This window comes from Centroberyx gerrardi, chromosome 6 (assembly GCF_048128805.1).
Source record: "Centroberyx gerrardi isolate f3 chromosome 6, fCenGer3.hap1.cur.20231027, whole genome shotgun sequence".
NCBI lineage: Eukaryota > Metazoa > Chordata > Actinopteri > Beryciformes > Berycidae > Centroberyx > Centroberyx gerrardi.
In genome coordinates, this window is record NC_136002.1 from 9,895,434 (window position 1) to 9,914,614 (window position 19,181).

Here is a 19,181-nt window from a genome sequence, read left to right on the forward strand (position 1 = left end):
GCTGCGTCAAGTCAACCAGAGATAGTCAATGTAATACCGGGGAATTCGTTTTGTCTTCAAAATAAAATAATCGAAATTACTATTTAAAACGAAAAGAATACTTAAATATTGAGCCGTACCTAACCACAAATGGTCGTATAGAAATACTCAGTGGAATCATTAGATCATTTTAATTATATCTGAACAATAGATACAAAATAAGACATCAAGATAGCAAAGTTGTGTTCATCAGTAAGAGCTTTATTTTGAAAATAACTGAAAGTTACCGTTTATTAATTTGGCGAGCTTGACACTGGTGTACCTTACATTGGTGGACTATTTCTTCAGTGTAGCCTACTTTTACCCTTATATGCGTGACCACAAATGCAGTTATAGTGTCAGCTTGATGTGATGTGATGTGATGTAGATGTAGAACAACTAACGTTTGCGTACAGAAAGAAAACGGAGAGTCGAGTCGGTGTGACGGTTTATGGTTTTTACGCACGTTCTCACGCCTCCTAGCTCCTTTCGCTATGGAAGTTTGCCCATGCAAATTAGTGTTTTGGAACTATGAAAGGTCAGTGCTTTGTCTGCTGCTCTTTAGAGGGCCAGAGGGAAGAGATGACCACTAAAATTGTGTCTAATCACACCTGAGTGACTGGGTATCGTCATGCGGAGCCAAACGACGTCCCCGCCGCTGACGGTGACCCTGCTGGCCGCGCTGTGGGTCAGTCTGGGTCGGTGCGGAGGGACCGGGTCTCCGTGGCCGGGATGCGACAATGGGAAGGTAGGATTTAACTAATGTTCACATCCGTTATGTTGTGTTCACCCAACGTTTTATGAAGACATTTGAGCTATTGTACTGTACGCAATACATCCAAAGGGCTGTCAAATCAATGTTGGGTAATAAGACTTCTGTGTGTGTGTTTGACAGTTCTCACTGGAGAGGGACCTGCCTCAGGAAGCAGTGTGGGTCTGTCCTGTGTCTTCTTGGCCACAGTCCACTCAGGTAACCATGGATACCCTGAACTTCATCCCACTGAATCGTGTTACACATCGCCTTCAGCTCTGATTTGTTTTAGCCGGCTCAGGTGCCAGATGGGTGGGGTTTTGCCACATAGGACTACACACTTGAGTGCCAGGAAGTTTAAACAGTTGCAGGAAAGTAGTTGAAATGTTCATTTAAAGTACTGTTTATATTAGTGGCAACTTTGCTGACATCATCTGAATTGTTCTGATGTGGTAAACCCCGTCCATCTGGCACTTCAAGTAGGTTAAATCAAATATTCAAAAGTGGTTGTAAAAACTATTTGGCCCAGGTTGTCCTCTGTGTTGCCCAATGCTAACCAGAAATTGTATTGTATTGCAGTCAATGGGGTTGGTTGATTTAATCATCAAACATAGTATCCATTTTTTGTTTGACATGACCGCTAGCCTGAAATGCATGATTAATATGCAAAGTGTACACATCATCAGTTTAAACATCCATCAAATTTTATTTAGCAGTGTCTTGCTGTCAAAAACCAGGCTGTTCATGTGCCTCTCTCTCTCCTCTGTCTGCAGAGACTTCCCAGTATCGACACAGTGTACGATCCTGAGGTGAGTCAACACACATTACAAACAGAAATCTCTGTCTTCTAGCAACTGCTATCTTTATGGAGATTTCCACCCCAACCTTTGACCCTGCAAACACCAACATGATATGGCTGTTTCCCAAAATCAAAACACAACGGGATAACATGCAATGCCACACCTGATTCCAAAGTTCGCAAAGTATTAATGAATGCATGAAACAAAACAAAAGGTTTTACTCCTTAATCCAGGGTGAGAAGAAATGCTGACTACCGCATTGACCTGGCCTAGTCCCAGCTTCAGCTTGGGTTAGGCTAACTAAAACACACAGGCAGATTGTCACCTAATTGTAGCTTAGCTGGTTGAGTCAAGACAACAACAACAAATAGGCCAAAACTGAACAGCCTCTAACTTGGTATTTGTCTTGTGGGTGTTTGACACTTGGGCGTACAGTGTTAACCCAGATGTAGGAGTGATAATGTTTGATTTGACCTGATTTCTTTTCACTACAGCCAGCCAGGCAGGTATGCTTGGATAAACGCATCTCCTACAGCCACACCATTCCCAACAGGTAAGGCTGTGTGAACAGAGATATGATACAGTAGGCAACACAAGTTACGAGAGTTTGGTTACACACACACACACACACACACACACACACACACACACACGCATCAATATGCACACCTGCTTTCACAAACACCCACAGCAGTGTCTTTATTATGTTTGTCTACTCATGGTGTCTGTACTTTGTAACAATGCAATAAAGTAGTCGACAAGCAATTTTGTCATGTTATAGGGACTACCCGGGGTATTAAGGTGTGTGTGTGTGTGTGTGTTGCAGTGGAGCGTACAGACCAGTGAGGGCAGAGAGTGGAGAGTACATGTACTGTCCTCCTCAACGATGGCTCAATAACCTGCATGTAAGTCACAACACGGGACTACCAATAATATCATCACAGATTTTTGAGCAATCGCCCCTCTGCCCTTCCCATCATATAAAACCTACAATTTGACAACATTCAAAGTGACATGAGTGTCAGTGTTTTTGTGTATTGAGGGTGTAGATAATGATGGTCACGTGTGTGTGTGTGTGTGTGTGTGTGTGTGTGTGTGTGTGTGTCTCTGTGCATGTATGCATTTTCCAGCATGGAGCCACCGTATTGCTCTACCACCCCTGCGCTCCTCTCCGTGAGCGTCTCCTCCTGTCCGTCCTGGCCCGCTCTTGTCTGTCTGACTACATCCTCACCCCGCACCCAGAGCTCAGAGAACACACGGTGAGACGAACACTGTGAGACAGCTGGGTTACCTTTTTTTTGTTGTGGTTTTGGGAACTTAGATTAGATGCCTTCAGCTTGAACAGTTGAGCAGAGCAGAACAACTGAAAACCACATGCAGCACACAATAGAGCACAAATAGACCTATTAGGCATCGACTGAGCACAACCAGGTATCTGTTAAACAACACATCATTGGTAAGTTGGGTATTAAGCCCAATACCAGTATGTCAGCACCCTGACAATATTCTTGTGGCCGTAGAACAATTATGTATGAGAGATGTGCTAGGAAATGAAATAAAATAAGAGCTAAGGAGGGAGGTAAAATGGATTTTTGAGACCAATGAGAAGTGAGTAGAGGAGAGGGGATATGATTCAGTGGTGAGAAGGTGACGTGAGGTATTTTCTCAAAAGAAGAGTTTTCAGTCGACGATGGAAGATGGGGAGTAAATATATGTTCACTGGTACATCTGTGTTCAGCCGGTAGCCTTGGTATCCTGGGGTCGTACTTTGGAGCTGTCCACTGTGGCCACTGCAGACGTCTGTGATTGGCTGGAGACGACGACGACCACAGGAACCAAGCATGGTGATGTGAGTCAGACCAGGAAGTACAACCTCCTGTTGACTTGGCCAGCAGAGCAGCACCCATCGGGAGAGCGAGAGCAGCAACGCACCCCCATAGAGAAGCACTCACCAAAGACACAGGTGTGGAGGCTTTGCTGATGAATTATTAGTAATATCACATGCACTATACAGTAAAAGCACTGGAGAGTGGCATTTTCAATAATGTTCTAGATGTTTCTAGGTATGCTGTGTTGAATAGCTCTTATTCCAATCCCCCAGGGGTCTGTGAGGCGATGCTGTGAGCGGACCCTCTTTCCTCTCCTGGATGGAGGGATGGAGGCAGAGCTGGATTCAAGGAGGAAGAAGAAAAGTGTGAAAGAAATAAAAGAGGAGAGGAAACGCAGGCAGAGCAGAGCTGCCTCCTCTCCCTTGACCAACCAGACCAACGGAACCATCCCCAATGGCACAGATGAGGTCCGGAAGTACATCACCATGTCTGAACCATCAGCAGACTCTCTTCCAGGGACCAGGGCTGCACCTGAGCCCACCCTCAGAACAGACTCCCCTGGTTCCGGGAAAGCACCTTCTGCTCCTCAGTCTGAGATCTCAACCAGGCCCATAACTCCTTTAGGGTCGAATGCATTGGAAGCTAAACTTGCAGCTGAACCTTTAGGATCCAACACCTCTGAGCCTAAAGCTAATGCTGAGTCTCAGAAACACAGGCAAGCACCACAGCCAGAACCACTACGGTCCGGTCCTGAACATCCTGACCTCAAACACCCAGACCCCTCACCTGGGACGAATGTTCTTGCAAATACGGTTTCCAATGAACGCACCCTTACCACCAGGCCTGAAACTCCACGTTTAGACCGGGGACAGGCAGCCCGGCCCCTCAGCAAGGGGGAAAACGCCATAGAAGAGAGTACAGACGTAGGTAAACACAGAGATAAAGACTCTGCTAAACACAACACGACAGAGAAAGACTCTGATGAAGACCTAACAGTCGGCAAGATGAAGGATAATGAAGTAGTAGATGTAAAAGAGAGAGAGGTGGAGCGTAAGCACACACACAGTAACACGCGCACTCACAGCAAAAGTAAAAAGGCTGGATTCGAGTCTGCATCCCAAACCCAATCCCAACCTGATCCTCCACCCCAGCCCAATCACAGACACCCCCAGCCAGCCAGTTACCTGTCTAACACCCACGACTGCGGAGACTGCGACCCGGACGGACACTGCGACTGCACCGAGGCCTCCGGAGCCCAGGGCCGAGGCGCCTTGCTGGGTAAGGGGATGCCCAGGACCCCCAGGACGGATGAGGCGGTGTGGGCCGCCGCAGCACTGGGCTTCCTGCTGGTTCTGCTGGCGTTGTCGGTGCTCCACACGCGCCTGTACCGCCACTGGAGGACCGCGCCCAGTCTCTACTGGCACGACCCGCGGCAGGACTACGACAGCGTGGCAGGTAGGTGACCGCAGAGATCACACCAGAGAGCCAAACCATACACAGGGCAAGACACTGGCTGCATTTGGGTCCACATTACAATGTCATCTTCCCTTGATGTCTTCCCCTCAGTGCGCCCCCTAGTGACGAAACGTCTGACGTACAACAAGTAAACTTCTGGTTCTCAGTGAGGGAAGAAAGGCGAGGGATCAACACAAGTCAGAACTTAAAAGCCCTTGCAAATTTGTATAGGAAGGAAGTCCAATGCATTTACTCTCAGAAACAAAGTTAGAAAAGGTTTTTCCAGTGAGACATTTTACTCATGTTTGTAACCAAATTAAACTGCAGCTAAAATTGTTTAGTCTCTATAAATCAAATACTTAAAACTCTGCATCTTTTGACAACCTGCCTGCTTTTGAATGCAGTACAATTTCTATCAGCCATTTTTCTGTTAAATTCAGCACTGATTCTACCCTTTGTGGAAGGGAGGAAAAATGAGGGAACGAGGGAGAATAAATGCTTGCTCGTTTAACAGAAATTGCAAACAAATTCCACTTTGTCAGCCATTTTTCATCTGGGCATTTTGGAGACTCCCCCCTCGATTCAAGAAAGACAACATCCATAGAAAGCATTTTAAGTGGAACTGAATGCAGCCACTAATTCCCTACCAGCACCAGGGCTGCTGTAGCTGTAGCTGACCTCTGACCTCCCTGGAAGGATCATGAAGAATGAGAATTTCCTCATGGGGATTAATTGACATTTAATTTCTAGAGTGATTGCAGACGATAATAGGAACATCCTCCAAATATTGAGTTGAACCCACTTTTTCCTATTCTACTCTCAACTTTATCAAGGCTTAAAAACACCTCATTGCCACCTTCATGATTGAAATAGACTTCAGTCAGTAAGTGTTCCTGGTAAGTTTATTTAAGGTACTGCATACACACAACTACATTTTAGCTCATAAAGACAAAAACAAATGCAGAGCACTCACATTCATACATGTACAGTGTGCACTTATGAGTTGATACATTCTGATTCCTCGGCAGTCTCACACAACACACACATATATTGTACACATGCTGCCTCAGTTTATATTCTTATACATTTGTCTCATTAATGTGTGTGTGTGTGTGTGTGTGTGTGTTTGTGTTTTAGATGTGATCCGCAGGAGGCTGAGAATCGCAAAGAGGAGGCGGAAGAGGGGCAGAAGGCAGGAGTGTGTTCTCCTCCCCAGCTCCTCCAGCTCAGATGGGGACCAGTAGAACCAGTAGAACCAGTAAAACCAGTAAAAATATGAAGGAAGCCTAACCCTAACCCCTTAAGGATCCCTGTGAATGAGTCCAAGTCTTAATGCGTGTAGAGGAGGTGAAGAGTGGACTTCTTATCTCCAAAATATTAGCACTGCCTCGTCTGTCTCTGAAATAGACTGACAGAAACAAGTGGGACCTGGCTTGCGCAAAACACAGTGCAACTTATTATGAGGACAGCGTTCCTAGTATTTTGTACAGTTTCTGCATCCCCATATGGCATGAATTAGAGCCGTCTTTCACATGCTACACTGTTTATCTGACAGGATTGGACTGTGCCACCTCCCGCACAAGGGGGGGACATGCTGCTGGATAACCCTGAAATACCACACAGCAGCTACAGAATCATAACCTGTGGTCAAAATAGATTCTGTCTCATGGGCTGTATTTGGATAGTCTCAATTGTCTTTTCCTTGCCCATTCATGTGTGTGAAGGAAATATAGAAAACAAAAAGACTTTGTTGACAATCCAAATGGAGCATTGTACTTGGAACTGCCAGAACAGAGGCAATCATTTCATACCAAATGCAGTTCAGATAGACGCTGCCATAGTTTTAACATTAATTGAATCTTTCAAAACCCTAGACCCCAAATAGCAGGCATCAAAGAATACGCACAATATAATATAATAATATAATGACTAGCTGGATCTCTGCGGAAGCCTACACAATCTTCATTAATGAGGTGGTTCTGGATTAGTCCTTTAACCCTCCTTCACAAGGCACTTGTAGTGAAAAAGTATAATTTGCATTTCAAATAACCAAAGCGCAGCTTCTTCAGCATTTGTCATTGGAACCAAGTGGTAGTATATGTACTTTAAGGACAAATCCATATTTTTCTGTTTCTGTTTGGCGAAGGTATCTGTCAAGCTATCCCTTGAAGCATTAGCTCCAAAGAGAAGCCCTCAGGTTTTGTTCAGTGCAGCGTAAACCTTCTACGAACCCGGTCCAGCATAATTGTATTACTGCTTGCAACACATTTGTCTTGATATTGCCTTCTCCACAGTATTCAACATTTAGGGCCCTATTTTGTGCACTATACTTTTTTATTACCATCAATATCGATGGTCAGTACTGATACATGATGTCTCCATTCCTGGTGTAGCCATATATTCTACCCAAGGATTTGTTTTATTGAATTGCATTACGGTATATATGCATTTTGTTTTATACTTATTTTGTTTTAGAGTAATATTGCGTTGTTTTTACCTGTGAAGGTTTAGTATGTGAGTAAGTTGCTGTTGTAAGCAACACTGTGTCATGTGTTGTCAGCGGACGGTACGAACATGAGAATTGCTGTGATATAAGTTTTTAGATGGATGGTGTAGACTGGAGGGACTTGAAATGAGATTAAATTACTTGACAGAGGTGTTGTGGAGAGTGTGGACTATTGTTTGAAACAGTATTGTCATGGAAACCAATGTATTTTATAGTATGTGGGAACAACACAAGTCTATCCAGTTAAATTCAGAGTCTGAACTGTTGACTGAGTAATACAGCAAATACAATCTTTTCCATAACTGAAGCCTTGATGAGGAAATATCAGTTTTACAACTGCAAGTACATTTAAAAAGATGATTGTGGTCATTTGTCTGAAGGCTTCAAGGTATCAGCATGGCATGTTAATGACAAAAACATTATACAGTCGCTTGGTGTGCTGATTCTCAACACTAAGATGATTTCAAACACCACTACATCCTCAATATTTATGGCAGCAATATTGTAGCTATTTACATTTCCTGATGGGTTGCCCGGGAGATTTCTAGACCTCGCTCGGAGAAATGAGGCCATTGCTCCAGCAGCGTCTGGAGTGTCTCCAGCAGCACCTCCGTCCATTACTGTGTAATGGAGTGTGATTACCCTGAATGACTACACCTATATAGCTGAACTAACAACTGGTGTAAAAACTGCTCAAACACAGGATAGTTAAACATTAAGCACACAAATGTATAATATCTAAGAGGGAGAAAGTAGAGAGCGATTCTGTGTGCGCCTGTGTATGAAATGTCACCATCCATATAATAAAGACACAAAATACAGACAGACCCAGGACAATTAACTTGTTTTATTATTTTATTACAAATGTACAGCTTATGAGTTTCCATTACGATTGACCTTTTAAGTCATTGTTTTCTCTACTTTATACAGTTTTTAACGTCTTCTGTTAAAAGATAACTCTCCCGTCACCCATCTCCCAAAGTGTAGAGCTGTGAAGAAACACAGGGACAGCAACAGTACAGGCCACAGTGCACTGCCAACGGCTGAACATCAGGAGTGTGTGTTGGTGTGTCTGTGTGTGTGTGTGAGAGAGAAGTGTTGGTTCACTGGCTGCAAGTCTGTATAATTAATGTTCAATTCACTTCGCATGTAGTTGTGGAGGGCTTGGTCCACTTGATGGGTGTGTGTGTGAGGCGATGGGAAATGTGTGCTGCGTTCTGGATGTATTGTTGGTGTAGAAAATGTGTTGGACATGGACAGACGGAAGCATCTAACATTCACACCAGAGGCACCCTACGTAGTGTCCGCTAAATCGGGGAAGGACTAGGCTTTGTGCATTTCAGCCCGCCCCCCCCTCTCCCACTGATTGAGATGACTGTAGTGCTGAGCCTAAGTGCACTTCAGACCTTCCCTATGGCCCCATTCCAAATCAAACCCCTACATCCTGCACCCTACGTACTTGCACTAAAACCTTTGGGCGAGTGCAGTACATAATTTAGATCCTACTTCACCCCACTTGGCGTTTGAATATAGTGCAACTAATACCACACGGTTTAGAAATGAGCTAGATCACACCTAGCCCACACTGTTGTTCATGCTCTTCGCTCCATGTGCTGATTGCAGTAGTTTCTGGTAGGATCATTAACATGTACAATGTGACCAGAGACTAGATAGGGGGGCAAACACCACAACATAACCATACTCACAAGACCTAGATTAAGATGTGCATAGGATGTCAAAACCTAAGGGTTGACTGGAGATTTGGTGAACGGATACCATAGCCTGAAGCCCACTTTGGCAAACAAATAGATGGACATAAATATCTCGCAAACATAATCCTAACATATAGCTTAATATAAAATATACCATGAAAATATATGTTCATATATAAGGCTCTAGTCTAGAACTTGGGCAGTCATGATTGAAGGGACAAGTCGTTAGAAGCTGTTCTACTGGCCCCGTGTGTGTGTGTGTGTGTGTGTATGGAAGTGTGTGTGTGTTCTTTCAGCAGACAGTACGACAACACTGTATCTAAGCCACTCAAACAGGAGATGATGATGTGCAAAGGCATACAATATTACGAACAATGATACATTTCAACAGTCTTCTGGACATGATTTGTTTTGACAAGGAACGGAGCAAGCCATCCAACCGATCGATCCTCCCCTACGGGGACGTGTGTAAAACCAGATGACAGACTGAGAAACATCAGTCAGAGACCCCAGGTGATAGTGGGGGAGTAAAAAAAACAAAACAAAACATGAATAAAGCGGACGCAGAAGTGCTGAAGGTATTCTGGCATCCATCTCTCAAAGTGTTTGAAGCTTAAGTTGTAATTGTTCCTCGCTGAGGGCAGTGAAACAAGGAAAAGGAAATAGTCACATAGTTGCTGTTTGAAGAATGAGGACAATGTTTCACATGAGGAAATGAAATGCACAGAGAGACATTTTGTGCATTGAGAGCATGACTGTAGAGTAGACCAACGCAAGGAACAACAAGCTACAAACCCTTTGAGAAACCAGCCGAAGAATCATTGAAGGGTTAGAGGTGAATCTAAATCAGTCCTCTAGTCAGTTAGATGAGCTAACTGCTAGGAAGGACTCGTTACAGCCCGTCTGCATCCTTGTTACAGACGCAACCATATTTGTTCGGCACAGTACAAGAAGCTTTAAACCTACAGTAGGCTAAGTGCGGTATCTTGTTTGTAAAAACGTCTTTGTTCCCAAAGTTGTCTCTCTCATTAGCAGAGTTCAGAGACAGTGAGCTATAAGTGACAACTTTTGTGGCCCGGATCAGCAGGCCATGACAGAGACAATCCATTGGAAATGGCATTTCAGGAAAAAAGAATGTGGGCTTGATTTTGCTTGTCAAACACTTAAAAGTCTAAAAAGTCAAAATAATACAAGGCAAACTAAATCAAGCACACTTGAGGTGGTTGAAACCATTTCAAATGAAGGTATTTTCCCAAATATGTGGATGAAATGAGTTCTAGCTCTTAACTAATGCAGCTGACAAACCAGCCTAAGCTACCTTACGTAACGTTCCAGGTTGCTAGATCTGGTGGTTCCCACAACATGAGGATAAGTCTATTTAAACCTTACTGCAACATACCGGTATGCTATATCAATCTAATATGTGGCTGAACATTTGATAACATGCATGCAACTAATGGTTGCTGTGTTCAGCCCCAATGTAATGTGTGCACCCTGGAGCAGACCCGCCGTCTCTCTCCAAAGGTTGTTCAGGCCTGTCGCGTAATGACATACCGTCTTAAAGCCAGACTGGGGGGGGGGGCGGGGTTTGATCCTCATACACAAACCGGACCAAATGGTGCGCTTGATTTCATCATCTTGCTTGGCACAGCAAATGTATGTGGGATTGATTCTGAGATGATTCCACTGGCTCTGTTAAATCAGGCAAGTTGTATGGTAAATCGAGCACACAGAAAACAGTTGAGGAAACATGAACGAGCAGTTTGACCCAGGTCCTGTCGTAGCGCACCAAGGGACTTCCAGTCTGACAGAAAATCAAACTGAAAACAAATCCCCCTACACCCTTTCCCCTTTGGCAACTGTTCAACCCCTTGGCCACAGGACATATCACAACATGACAGGTACAAAACCAAAAAAGTCAATTCAATATGAAAAAAAAAAAAAAAACTGTCATCCAGAGAAGAAAAGGAGTGCTTGAGAAGTGTCGAGGACCATTTCACAGGTTATTTTCTGTGTGTGTTTATGTGTGTGTGTGCATGTGTTATTTCCACCCCAGTCAGAGGTTGAGCACGTACTCCCGGCTGTCTCCCTATTCCACTGAATGAGAATCATATTTGAGACATTGAAATAAACATACATAAACAGTTAAATCATGATGACAGTCAGTAAAAATATCAATAATACAAAAAAAAAAAAAACAATGAGCATGATAAACAATAATAACAACAAATCACAATTATTCCAGTGTAAGTGTTTTGTTTTCTTAAGTCAGTAATTTTTGTCCTCAGAGGTGCAGATCCGACCGATCTGCATATTCAAAAGAGAGGAAAAAAACAAAAACAAAGAAAAAGAAGAGAAGGAAAAGGAAAACATGCCAAGTCATGCTGTGTACCACCAAGTCGGGGTGAGGGGTGTGGGAGGGAGGGAGGGAGGGAGGGAGGGAGGGAGGGAGGGGGGGTCTAGAGAACCATAGAGACTGGCGGGAAAGAAGTGGGGCCCTCTGCTAAGGCTGACCCAGCAGGGAGTGTCTTGAGAGCCAGGGTGGGGCGGGATGGGGGCGGGGATGGGGTGGGGGTGGTGTGGGTGGGTGTAGCAAGGCAGGTCCCAGGAGGGGTCCCTCTCCAGCTCATCCTGTCTGGGGATAGAGGGGCCTTGTTTTCTGGTAGATGTGGATGGAGAGAGAGAGAGAGAGAGAGGCGAAGGGACGGAGACGAGAAACATCCCGACCACACTCTGGAAGGAGGGATCGGAGGGGGGGACGGAGGCGGTGCGGCGTATTGTCGAGGTCTAGTTCATTGATCTAGTTCCCTACCTCTCCTGTCCCCTCTTTCACACACTACACTCCCTCCCTCCCTGGTGAAGATTAACGGCGTGAGGGAGAGGGAGGGATGGCGAGTGAGAGGTGAGAATAAATAAAGAGCGGTAATATCTCGGGATGCGTTCTCTGTACATCACTGCCGTCGTTACTCACGTATGCATATCACAGTTAAAGCGGTTATTATACATATCACTGTTTGACTCCGACACGGTTTATTTGGGTTGCTGCGGGCTCTAGTTCCCGTGGTGGATCCTTCCGCTCGTTCCTACTTTCACTTGGAGATCCCTCCGCAACGTGTGGAATTTCTCCCTCCCCGCAATTTTCTCTGTAGTGTTACAATCTAAACAATCAATTCTCCTTACTTTCCTCTGTCCCCTTTCCCTGTATTCCCCTACATTCTCTCCATGTCTTTTCTGTCTCCCAAATAGTTTTCCTTTCCTCTCCTCCCCATCATTCTCTCAGTCACTCCCCCTCTCTCGTCCTCCCATCTATAGCTGTGAACATTTGTTCTCTCTCTTCCTCTCCCAGTAGCCCCCTCCCGTCCCTCTCGGCCCATCCATGCATTGACCCCTAGTCCTCGCTCTCCCTCTTCTCTCTCCATCCATTCATCCATCCATCCTCCACTCCATCCATCCGTCTGCGGGTCACTGTTTCTTCTCGCGGGTGGTGATGGTGACCAGTTGCTTGGCGGCCTTGGCGATGTCGTAGGCGCACTGGATGACCTGCTGGGTGAGGAGCTGGTAGTCCACGGCAGGGGCCCCGGGCTCCGAGGGCGACGCCTTGCGGCACTCCACCTGCAACCGCGAGGCGCTAGAGGCCAGCAGGCGCAGCGAGCAGTGGACCGCATCTAACGCCGGACGCTATGGAGAGACGAAGGGGAGTCAAAACTAGCCTCACATGTTCAGATGGAAGATGTTGTAAACAGAGAACAAGGAAGAGAAAGAGAGACAGAGATGGAGAGGCCAAGACAGAGTGAGAGAGAGAGAGAGAGACAAAGAAAGACAGGGAGAAGCAGACGGAGGGACAGGGAACTTACTTTGGGAAAGAGTGAGGCCATCTCAGTGACAGCGGAGTGGATCTTCTCAGAACATGGAACGAAGCTGAAGTGGAGAAGAAAAGGCTTCTAATGATTGGCTGAGGTCATGAAGTTGTAATATATAGCCACAAACTGATGCTCTGGACTGGTCTAAATGGCTGTTATAATGCATGTACCACTGGGTGGGAACAAATTGCCCTACTGTACCGTGAGTGCATACCCTGGCAATATTAGCACCATTCTGTACCACTGAGCTAGACAGGACCATTCCAGACAGCAAGTTTATCTACTGCACTAACTTGGTGCAGATGTTAATGTTGGTATATGAAAGCAACACCATTTCTGTTAGAAGTGATGCGACTGATGCAAATAAAAATCCATTGAACTGTGTGTAGGCAGGATGAAGAACTTGTAGGCGTGTGCATGTCTGGTTTGTAGGTGGGCTGCTCTGCTTAGACCAGTCTGTTTTCCTTACACCAAATGTTAATTTAAAAGAATGTGGTGGCACTCAACAGCAAGGATATATTAAGTAGTATTTAGTCTAAGACGTTTTGAAGATGTTTTCGGCACTACATCCTTCATCAGCTCTTGGTGGGTGTGTGTGTGTGTCTCCCTCCTACCTGTCGTGTTTGAACTCCTGCGCGGCCCTCAGGAGCTCCTGGATGTTTTTGGTCACCTGCTCCGTCTTCAGTATGACGTCCTCTGTGCAGGGCAAGGTGGGGTCCGGCTCCCCCGCCTCCCCACCCCCTCCCTCCTCGGAGTCCCCGCGGCCTTCCTCCTCGCTGCTGCGGCCCATACTGAAAAAAGGGAAACGCACGCAAATACACTTTAAATAACACCTTAGACCAATGAGGAGAGGTGACAGTCACGGAGGACATTTAGCAGCCTGGGTCTGAAGAGAGACTGTAGCACCTCGATGCCGTCTTTAAGTGTTAAAAGCCTTAAGAGACCGTCTAGCACCCCATCTGCTCTGTGATTCTCATTAAAAACTGTTAGTGAGGATCAGCCACTTCCTTTTCCACGTGGACCTTGTGCCAAGTTTACACAGCACAGAGTACAGCATAGTCTCACAGTGAATAAAATTCTGGGATGTGACCAGGAAAGTATATAAAAAAAAGCAGTAAATAGGCCTAACTGAAGCGTTTGATATATCCATTTTGAGAACAAACTGTAAGCTTAATTTCATGACTAAATATTTCAAAAATACAGATTATCCTATCCTCAGAGAGGTGAATATTTTGTAAGTAAAGGGCTTTAGTTGGATAATAACTTGGCTAGGGTGTCCAATTTTTTCAAACTGGTGGATACCTCAATTTGGATTAAAATTTTTCAAATTGCAATGTAACACAGTATATAACACTTGTTATTAGAAATTAGTGAAAGTGAAAAATAGAAGAAGAGAATTGCTGAAATAAATAACATATCTCTGAGTACAGTGACTTGCAGTGAGTCTGACCTTAGCGAGAGGTCGTATGTTTGTGTGTTGTCATAGTCGCTGTCCGTTCCACTGCCATGCTTCTCTGCTTTAGGGACCTGGGGAGGGACACACAGCAACAACACGCTGCATCAATACACTCTCCATCCCCCTCATGCTCCTGCCCTGTGTGCTGCTGCAGAGCTTAATGGACAGAGCATGGCACCAACACCGACAGGGTTCATTCCCACTGGGGCTTACTATACCATAAAATGGATGCTCTCACAGTGTGATTATCTGAATATGTGATGCTTTCAATAAAAGTGCCCACCAAATGGCATATATTATTAAAAAGGCATTTATTACTCAGTCTCTTAGAGGATGTTTTTCTGTGAATATTTTGACATAAAAATCCTTAACATTGCAGTTGCTTTTCATAAAAAATGCAAGGCATTTTGGGATGTTTAAAGTTTTGATTTGTAGTAACAGTAACAGTAACAGTAACAGGGTGCGAGGGGTTTTCTGTAGTAAAAGTGCAGTACTGGGTAAAAAATTGCAAGCCCTTGCAATATTTGTGGGAGATTGATTTGGCAAAACAATGCAATCCTATAACCTCAATTTCCTGAAGGGACTGAATTCTGAATGCAGAATCATCAAGATTTAAAAAAATCAATCTTGAGTCAAGGCAAAACTACAAGAACTCACCATGTATCTTCCCATCTCCGTAGATCCAGAGAGATGCTGGCCCCCGTAGGGTGCCGGGCCCCCAGGACCACCCTTCCTCACCTGGAAAGAGAGGGGCACAGAAAGATGGAGAGAGGAAGAGAGAGATGGAAGAAAAAAAGAGAGAGGTGCAGGGAGAAGGAGATAGAAAGAGAAAAAGAAGCAGGGAAAAAGATGTAGGGAAAGAGCGGTATAGTGTGGGGAAGAGAGAGAGGGAAAGAGAGGTTTTTGCAGAGGGCAGGAAAACGACCCAATGAGAGCAGTGCTAGATCAACTCAGCAGTTCACCCATCATCCCACGAGACTACATGCCTCTACAGTGATCTAAAACTGAAGGTCAAATAACACTCAACTAAACTAACTCCTAACACTACACACAGTGTTGTTGATCTCCAATACTAGAATGCATAATCAACAGAAGTGATGCATAGTTGCATATAGAGAGAGAATCCAACGTTTGAGGATGAAGTGGCAAAAAATGCAATGCCCAATGACAGACAGACAGACAGACGACAGAATGCTTACATCCAGAGGATGCACGGCTGCACTGCAGTGAGCAAGGGACAGACAGGTGAAGAGAGACAGACAGACAGAAAGAAAACAGACAGACAAACAGGTAAATCTTTGTGTAAAGAGATGGTGAATTGGACACCGACTTCTATCTTCTATGGGGGTCTCCATAGAGAGCTTGATAGCAGTGGCAAGTAATTGTGTGTCTGCATAGCTTCATAGATGCTGCCATAGCCTTGCTTCTGGGTTGTCCTGAGCCTCTCATGATGGTTGTAAAACATCAGATAAGTCATGGGAGTCATGGGCAACTTAGCATGTGTTTCTGTTGGGGTGCGCAGGGTGGGAAATTCACAGCAGTCACCAGCCAAATGCTGCTAAATGCAATAACTGGTTGCCTAGTTGTCTGCTCTATCAGCCACTTTGCCAGGTAAGCAACCATTGGATGGAGCTACTTTTCCATCCTAGTTAGCTGGTAAAATCGTGAAAGTGGCTGGTGAATCTGGGAATTTACCAGCCACTGTAGCCTGTAGACAAAAAAGTTCATTTCCTTCCCTTTGTGTGTCTGTGTGTGTGTGTGATATTGCCGGGGTTCCCAGATTAAGCAGCGGTCCAGCAGTAGGACAGGACAGGAGAGCTAACTGGAGATCAAAAAGGGGTTGAAAAATTGAAAGGTCAGAGGGTGCAGAGCAGGCTGGAGAGCAGAGCATCAGAGGCGTCACCAGGCAACAGACCAGACAAGACAATCCCTATTTTCCATCTTTCTCTCTTAGGTCACACTCATGCAGTTCCCCCTTCATGGCCCTAAAAGAAAAGGATGAGGTCCAATCGTTCTTGGACATGGCAATCCTACACTTTCACATCTAAGCGGGGCACATGCACGACTGGACGTTTCAAAGAGAAGGATGGGGAACTGAGATGCAGGGAGATAGAGAGTTAAAGGGAAAGAGAGAGATGATACGGATTGGACTACCACCCGTCAATCAGGCCACAGAGAGCCAATCAGGGCCACCAAAAGGAAGGTGGGAGGTGGAGGGGGGGCGGGGGGTTCTAACTTACGCTGGGTGTGTTGAGGGGCTGCAGGCGGGCTGCCAGGGAGTCCAGGGCTGGGGGGCCGTGGGCCTTGAGGCCAGGGGTCGCCCCGGGCTCGTACATGGAGAAAGCCTGGCGGTCCCTCCGGTGGGGATGGGAGTGGGGGGCCACCGCAGAGGGCACCGAGAGACCCGGGGGATCCCCGCCTGGCCCAAACCCGCCCACCCCTCCTCCTCCTATTCCTCCTCTCATCCCGCCCCCTGGCCAGTGGCCTCCTCCCCCTCCTCCTCCACCGGGGCCCCCTACCCCGTGGCCGGCCGCCCCCCCAGCCTGCTGGCCCCCCCGCAGCGCACTGTTCTCCGTCTGCATCCGCGTGATCTACAGGAGAGGAGGGAGGGAGCAGGGGGGGATGAGAGGACGGAGGGAGGGAGGGACATGGGGAGGTTGAAGGGGAGGGAGGGAGGTATCAACTGAATGGTCAAAGACAAGCATCCACAAACACAGGTACAGTTAAGAGGGGAGACTTCATTCAAATATACAGGGCTTCACATATTACTTCACATAATTACTGGGGAGGGGGGGGGGATGTGCAGTAAAAACACTCCAATAGGTTACATGCTGAGTTAGGCTTAGGGAAGAGGGAAGGGGCTACATACATACCTAGTTTGCTAAGAAGGGTCAATGAGGGGGAATTGGTGGGGTGGCTCACCTGCACTGAGGCGCTCCTGTCTAAAATGACCCTCTAACTTGACCACACTATTTCTGTTACTTCTCATTGTATGTGTCCCGCTTGCAAGTGCGTGTTTGCATGTACAAGTGCATGTGTGCTTCACTCTTCACTCTATCCTTAATCAAGTGACAACAAGAACACATGAATCATGGGTCATGGAGTTTGACATTGGCGGGCCACTAATGAATACAGTGAACTAATGATGATGACATTATCATAGGAAACCAAATGAAGCAAAATGGAAGAACAGATAAGCACTATTCAGTAAAAATGACATCTAAATCAAAATGGGAACCAGTATTTGTCCTCCATGACAATGACATCTACTTTATGTATTGAGTGACACTGAAAAGGTGTCAGCAAATTTATCTGTCAATGACTACAGCATAGGAAAATCACACCTTGTCACAAAAATGCATCAGTTTGCAAAGATATTAAACTATCAACTTGTCTCTCCATCATCCTGCCCTCCTTCTGTCTGACTCGACTGCTCCCTCTCCTCTTGCCCACCTGTCTTTCTTGCTTTCCTTGTCTTGTGTATTCTTCTACACTCTCAATCATCTAGTCACCATCTCCTATCTGATTTAATATTCTACCTTCTCCATTTCCATGCTTATTATTCGCTCCAACTTTCTAATAAGCAAAAAAATAAATAAATAAATCACACTTGCATGGCGTCCTGTGTACATTTTGATGTCAACAAAAACATGGTGGTGAGCAGTACTTACTATTGCTATTGGGCAATAGTTATTTGCCCAAATAAGACCTTAACCTGAGCAAGGACAATAGCAGAGTTACTCCATGCATGTAAATATAGCCAATGATGTCATGAGATCCAACTCATGGCCTTTGTCGCATCATCCCATCTCTCTCTCCCATCTTCCCTGTCGCTCTCCACTGTATATTGAAGTAATCATCTTTTGAGGAGTTAGAACTCCCAATGCTATTGTAGTTTATCTTCACCTTTATAAACTCCCTCCCTTCATTCCCCATCGTTCAATTTCTCCTTAAGTTCTGCTCTCTCCATCCCCCCTGTATTTGTCAGAGTTCTGCTGTGAGCTGTTGTTGAACCTCTGACCTTCTCTACCCCTCCTTTCATCTCTCACTCGCTGCATCCTCCTTACCTCCTTCTGGAGCCGCCGGAGCTCCTCGCTGAGGTTGTTGTTGACCTTCATCAGCTGCTGCACCTTGGCTTCTGAGGAGGCCAGGGCCTTCTTCACCTCCAGGTACTCCTGCAGGGTGATGGGACCGTCCGACAGGTCCGACGAGTCCATACTCTGGATAGATAGGGGGGCAGACAGATGGACAGAGACACAGACAAAGTGAGGAGACCAACGTTGTGAAAGTTGTGAAGTGATTGCGGGTTACGATCACATCATTTCTTTATCGTTTCCCCAAATTCTTCTCACTGGCACTTGGAAGAGCAGTATACTCCCTGGTTTCTAAAATTATTTGTCAGGTTTATAAAACAATTTCAAAATGGCTCAAGATTCATGCTCGTTTCTGGTGGCCCCCCACATGACAAGAGTCTAGCATGTTTTAATAAGCCTTGGCCCCGGCACCAGAGAGCATACTAGACCAGAAAAACTGTCAGAACCCTTCGTATAAGTTGACACCATTTCATACTATCTATCCAATTTATGCAGGATTTATGCCGAGGTGATATGGAGGAAAATGAGTCAGTTCCATTTGAGCTGGGTACAGACAGAGCTTATTACTGTGTGAGAGGCAGAGGGCTGGCCTGCAGCCTGGAGGCCAGCGGTACAGCTGATCACACATATAGACAGTGGAGCCTTAGTTCTCCCTCTCCATGCACCCCCACCCCCACTTCCTGCAACTGTGGGAGCATGC

The 19,181-nt window shown here is 45.7% G+C and overlaps 2 protein-coding genes across 2 annotated transcripts in view; one reads left to right on the forward strand and one right to left on the reverse strand.

Annotated features, from left to right (window-relative positions):
* The first annotated feature begins 311 nt into the window (after positions 1-311).
* Positions 312-8,173, forward strand: tp53i13 (tumor protein p53 inducible protein 13). The gene is made up of 9 exons (XM_071910083.2): positions 312-766; positions 914-988; positions 1,543-1,578; positions 2,064-2,122; positions 2,396-2,474; positions 2,700-2,828; positions 3,308-3,532; positions 3,671-4,853; positions 5,991-8,173. Exons 1-9 carry the CDS (start codon positions 650-652, stop codon positions 6,095-6,097), a joined length of 2,010 nt encoding a protein of 669 aa, XP_071766184.2. The 5' UTR covers positions 312-649; the 3' UTR covers positions 6,098-8,173.
* A 28-nt stretch (positions 8,174-8,201) lies between these two features.
* The window catches only part of git1 (G protein-coupled receptor kinase interacting ArfGAP 1), a 28,115-nt gene continuing 17,135 nt past the window's right edge, over positions 8,202-19,181 (reverse strand). Inside the window, exons 14-21 of the mRNA XM_078283975.1 lie at positions 18,455-18,607; positions 16,628-16,978; positions 15,045-15,125; positions 14,382-14,458; positions 13,546-13,722; positions 12,926-12,989; positions 12,165-12,749; positions 8,202-12,113 (exon numbers count right to left, since the gene is read on the reverse strand). Coding sequence (XP_078140101.1) covers positions 12,534-12,749; positions 12,926-12,989; positions 13,546-13,722; positions 14,382-14,458; positions 15,045-15,125; positions 16,628-16,978; positions 18,455-18,607 — 1,119 coding nt within the window. The 3' untranslated portion in view covers positions 8,202-12,113; positions 12,165-12,533. The remainder of the gene's footprint in view (positions 12,114-12,164; positions 12,750-12,925; positions 12,990-13,545; positions 13,723-14,381; positions 14,459-15,044; positions 15,126-16,627; positions 16,979-18,454; positions 18,608-19,181) is intronic.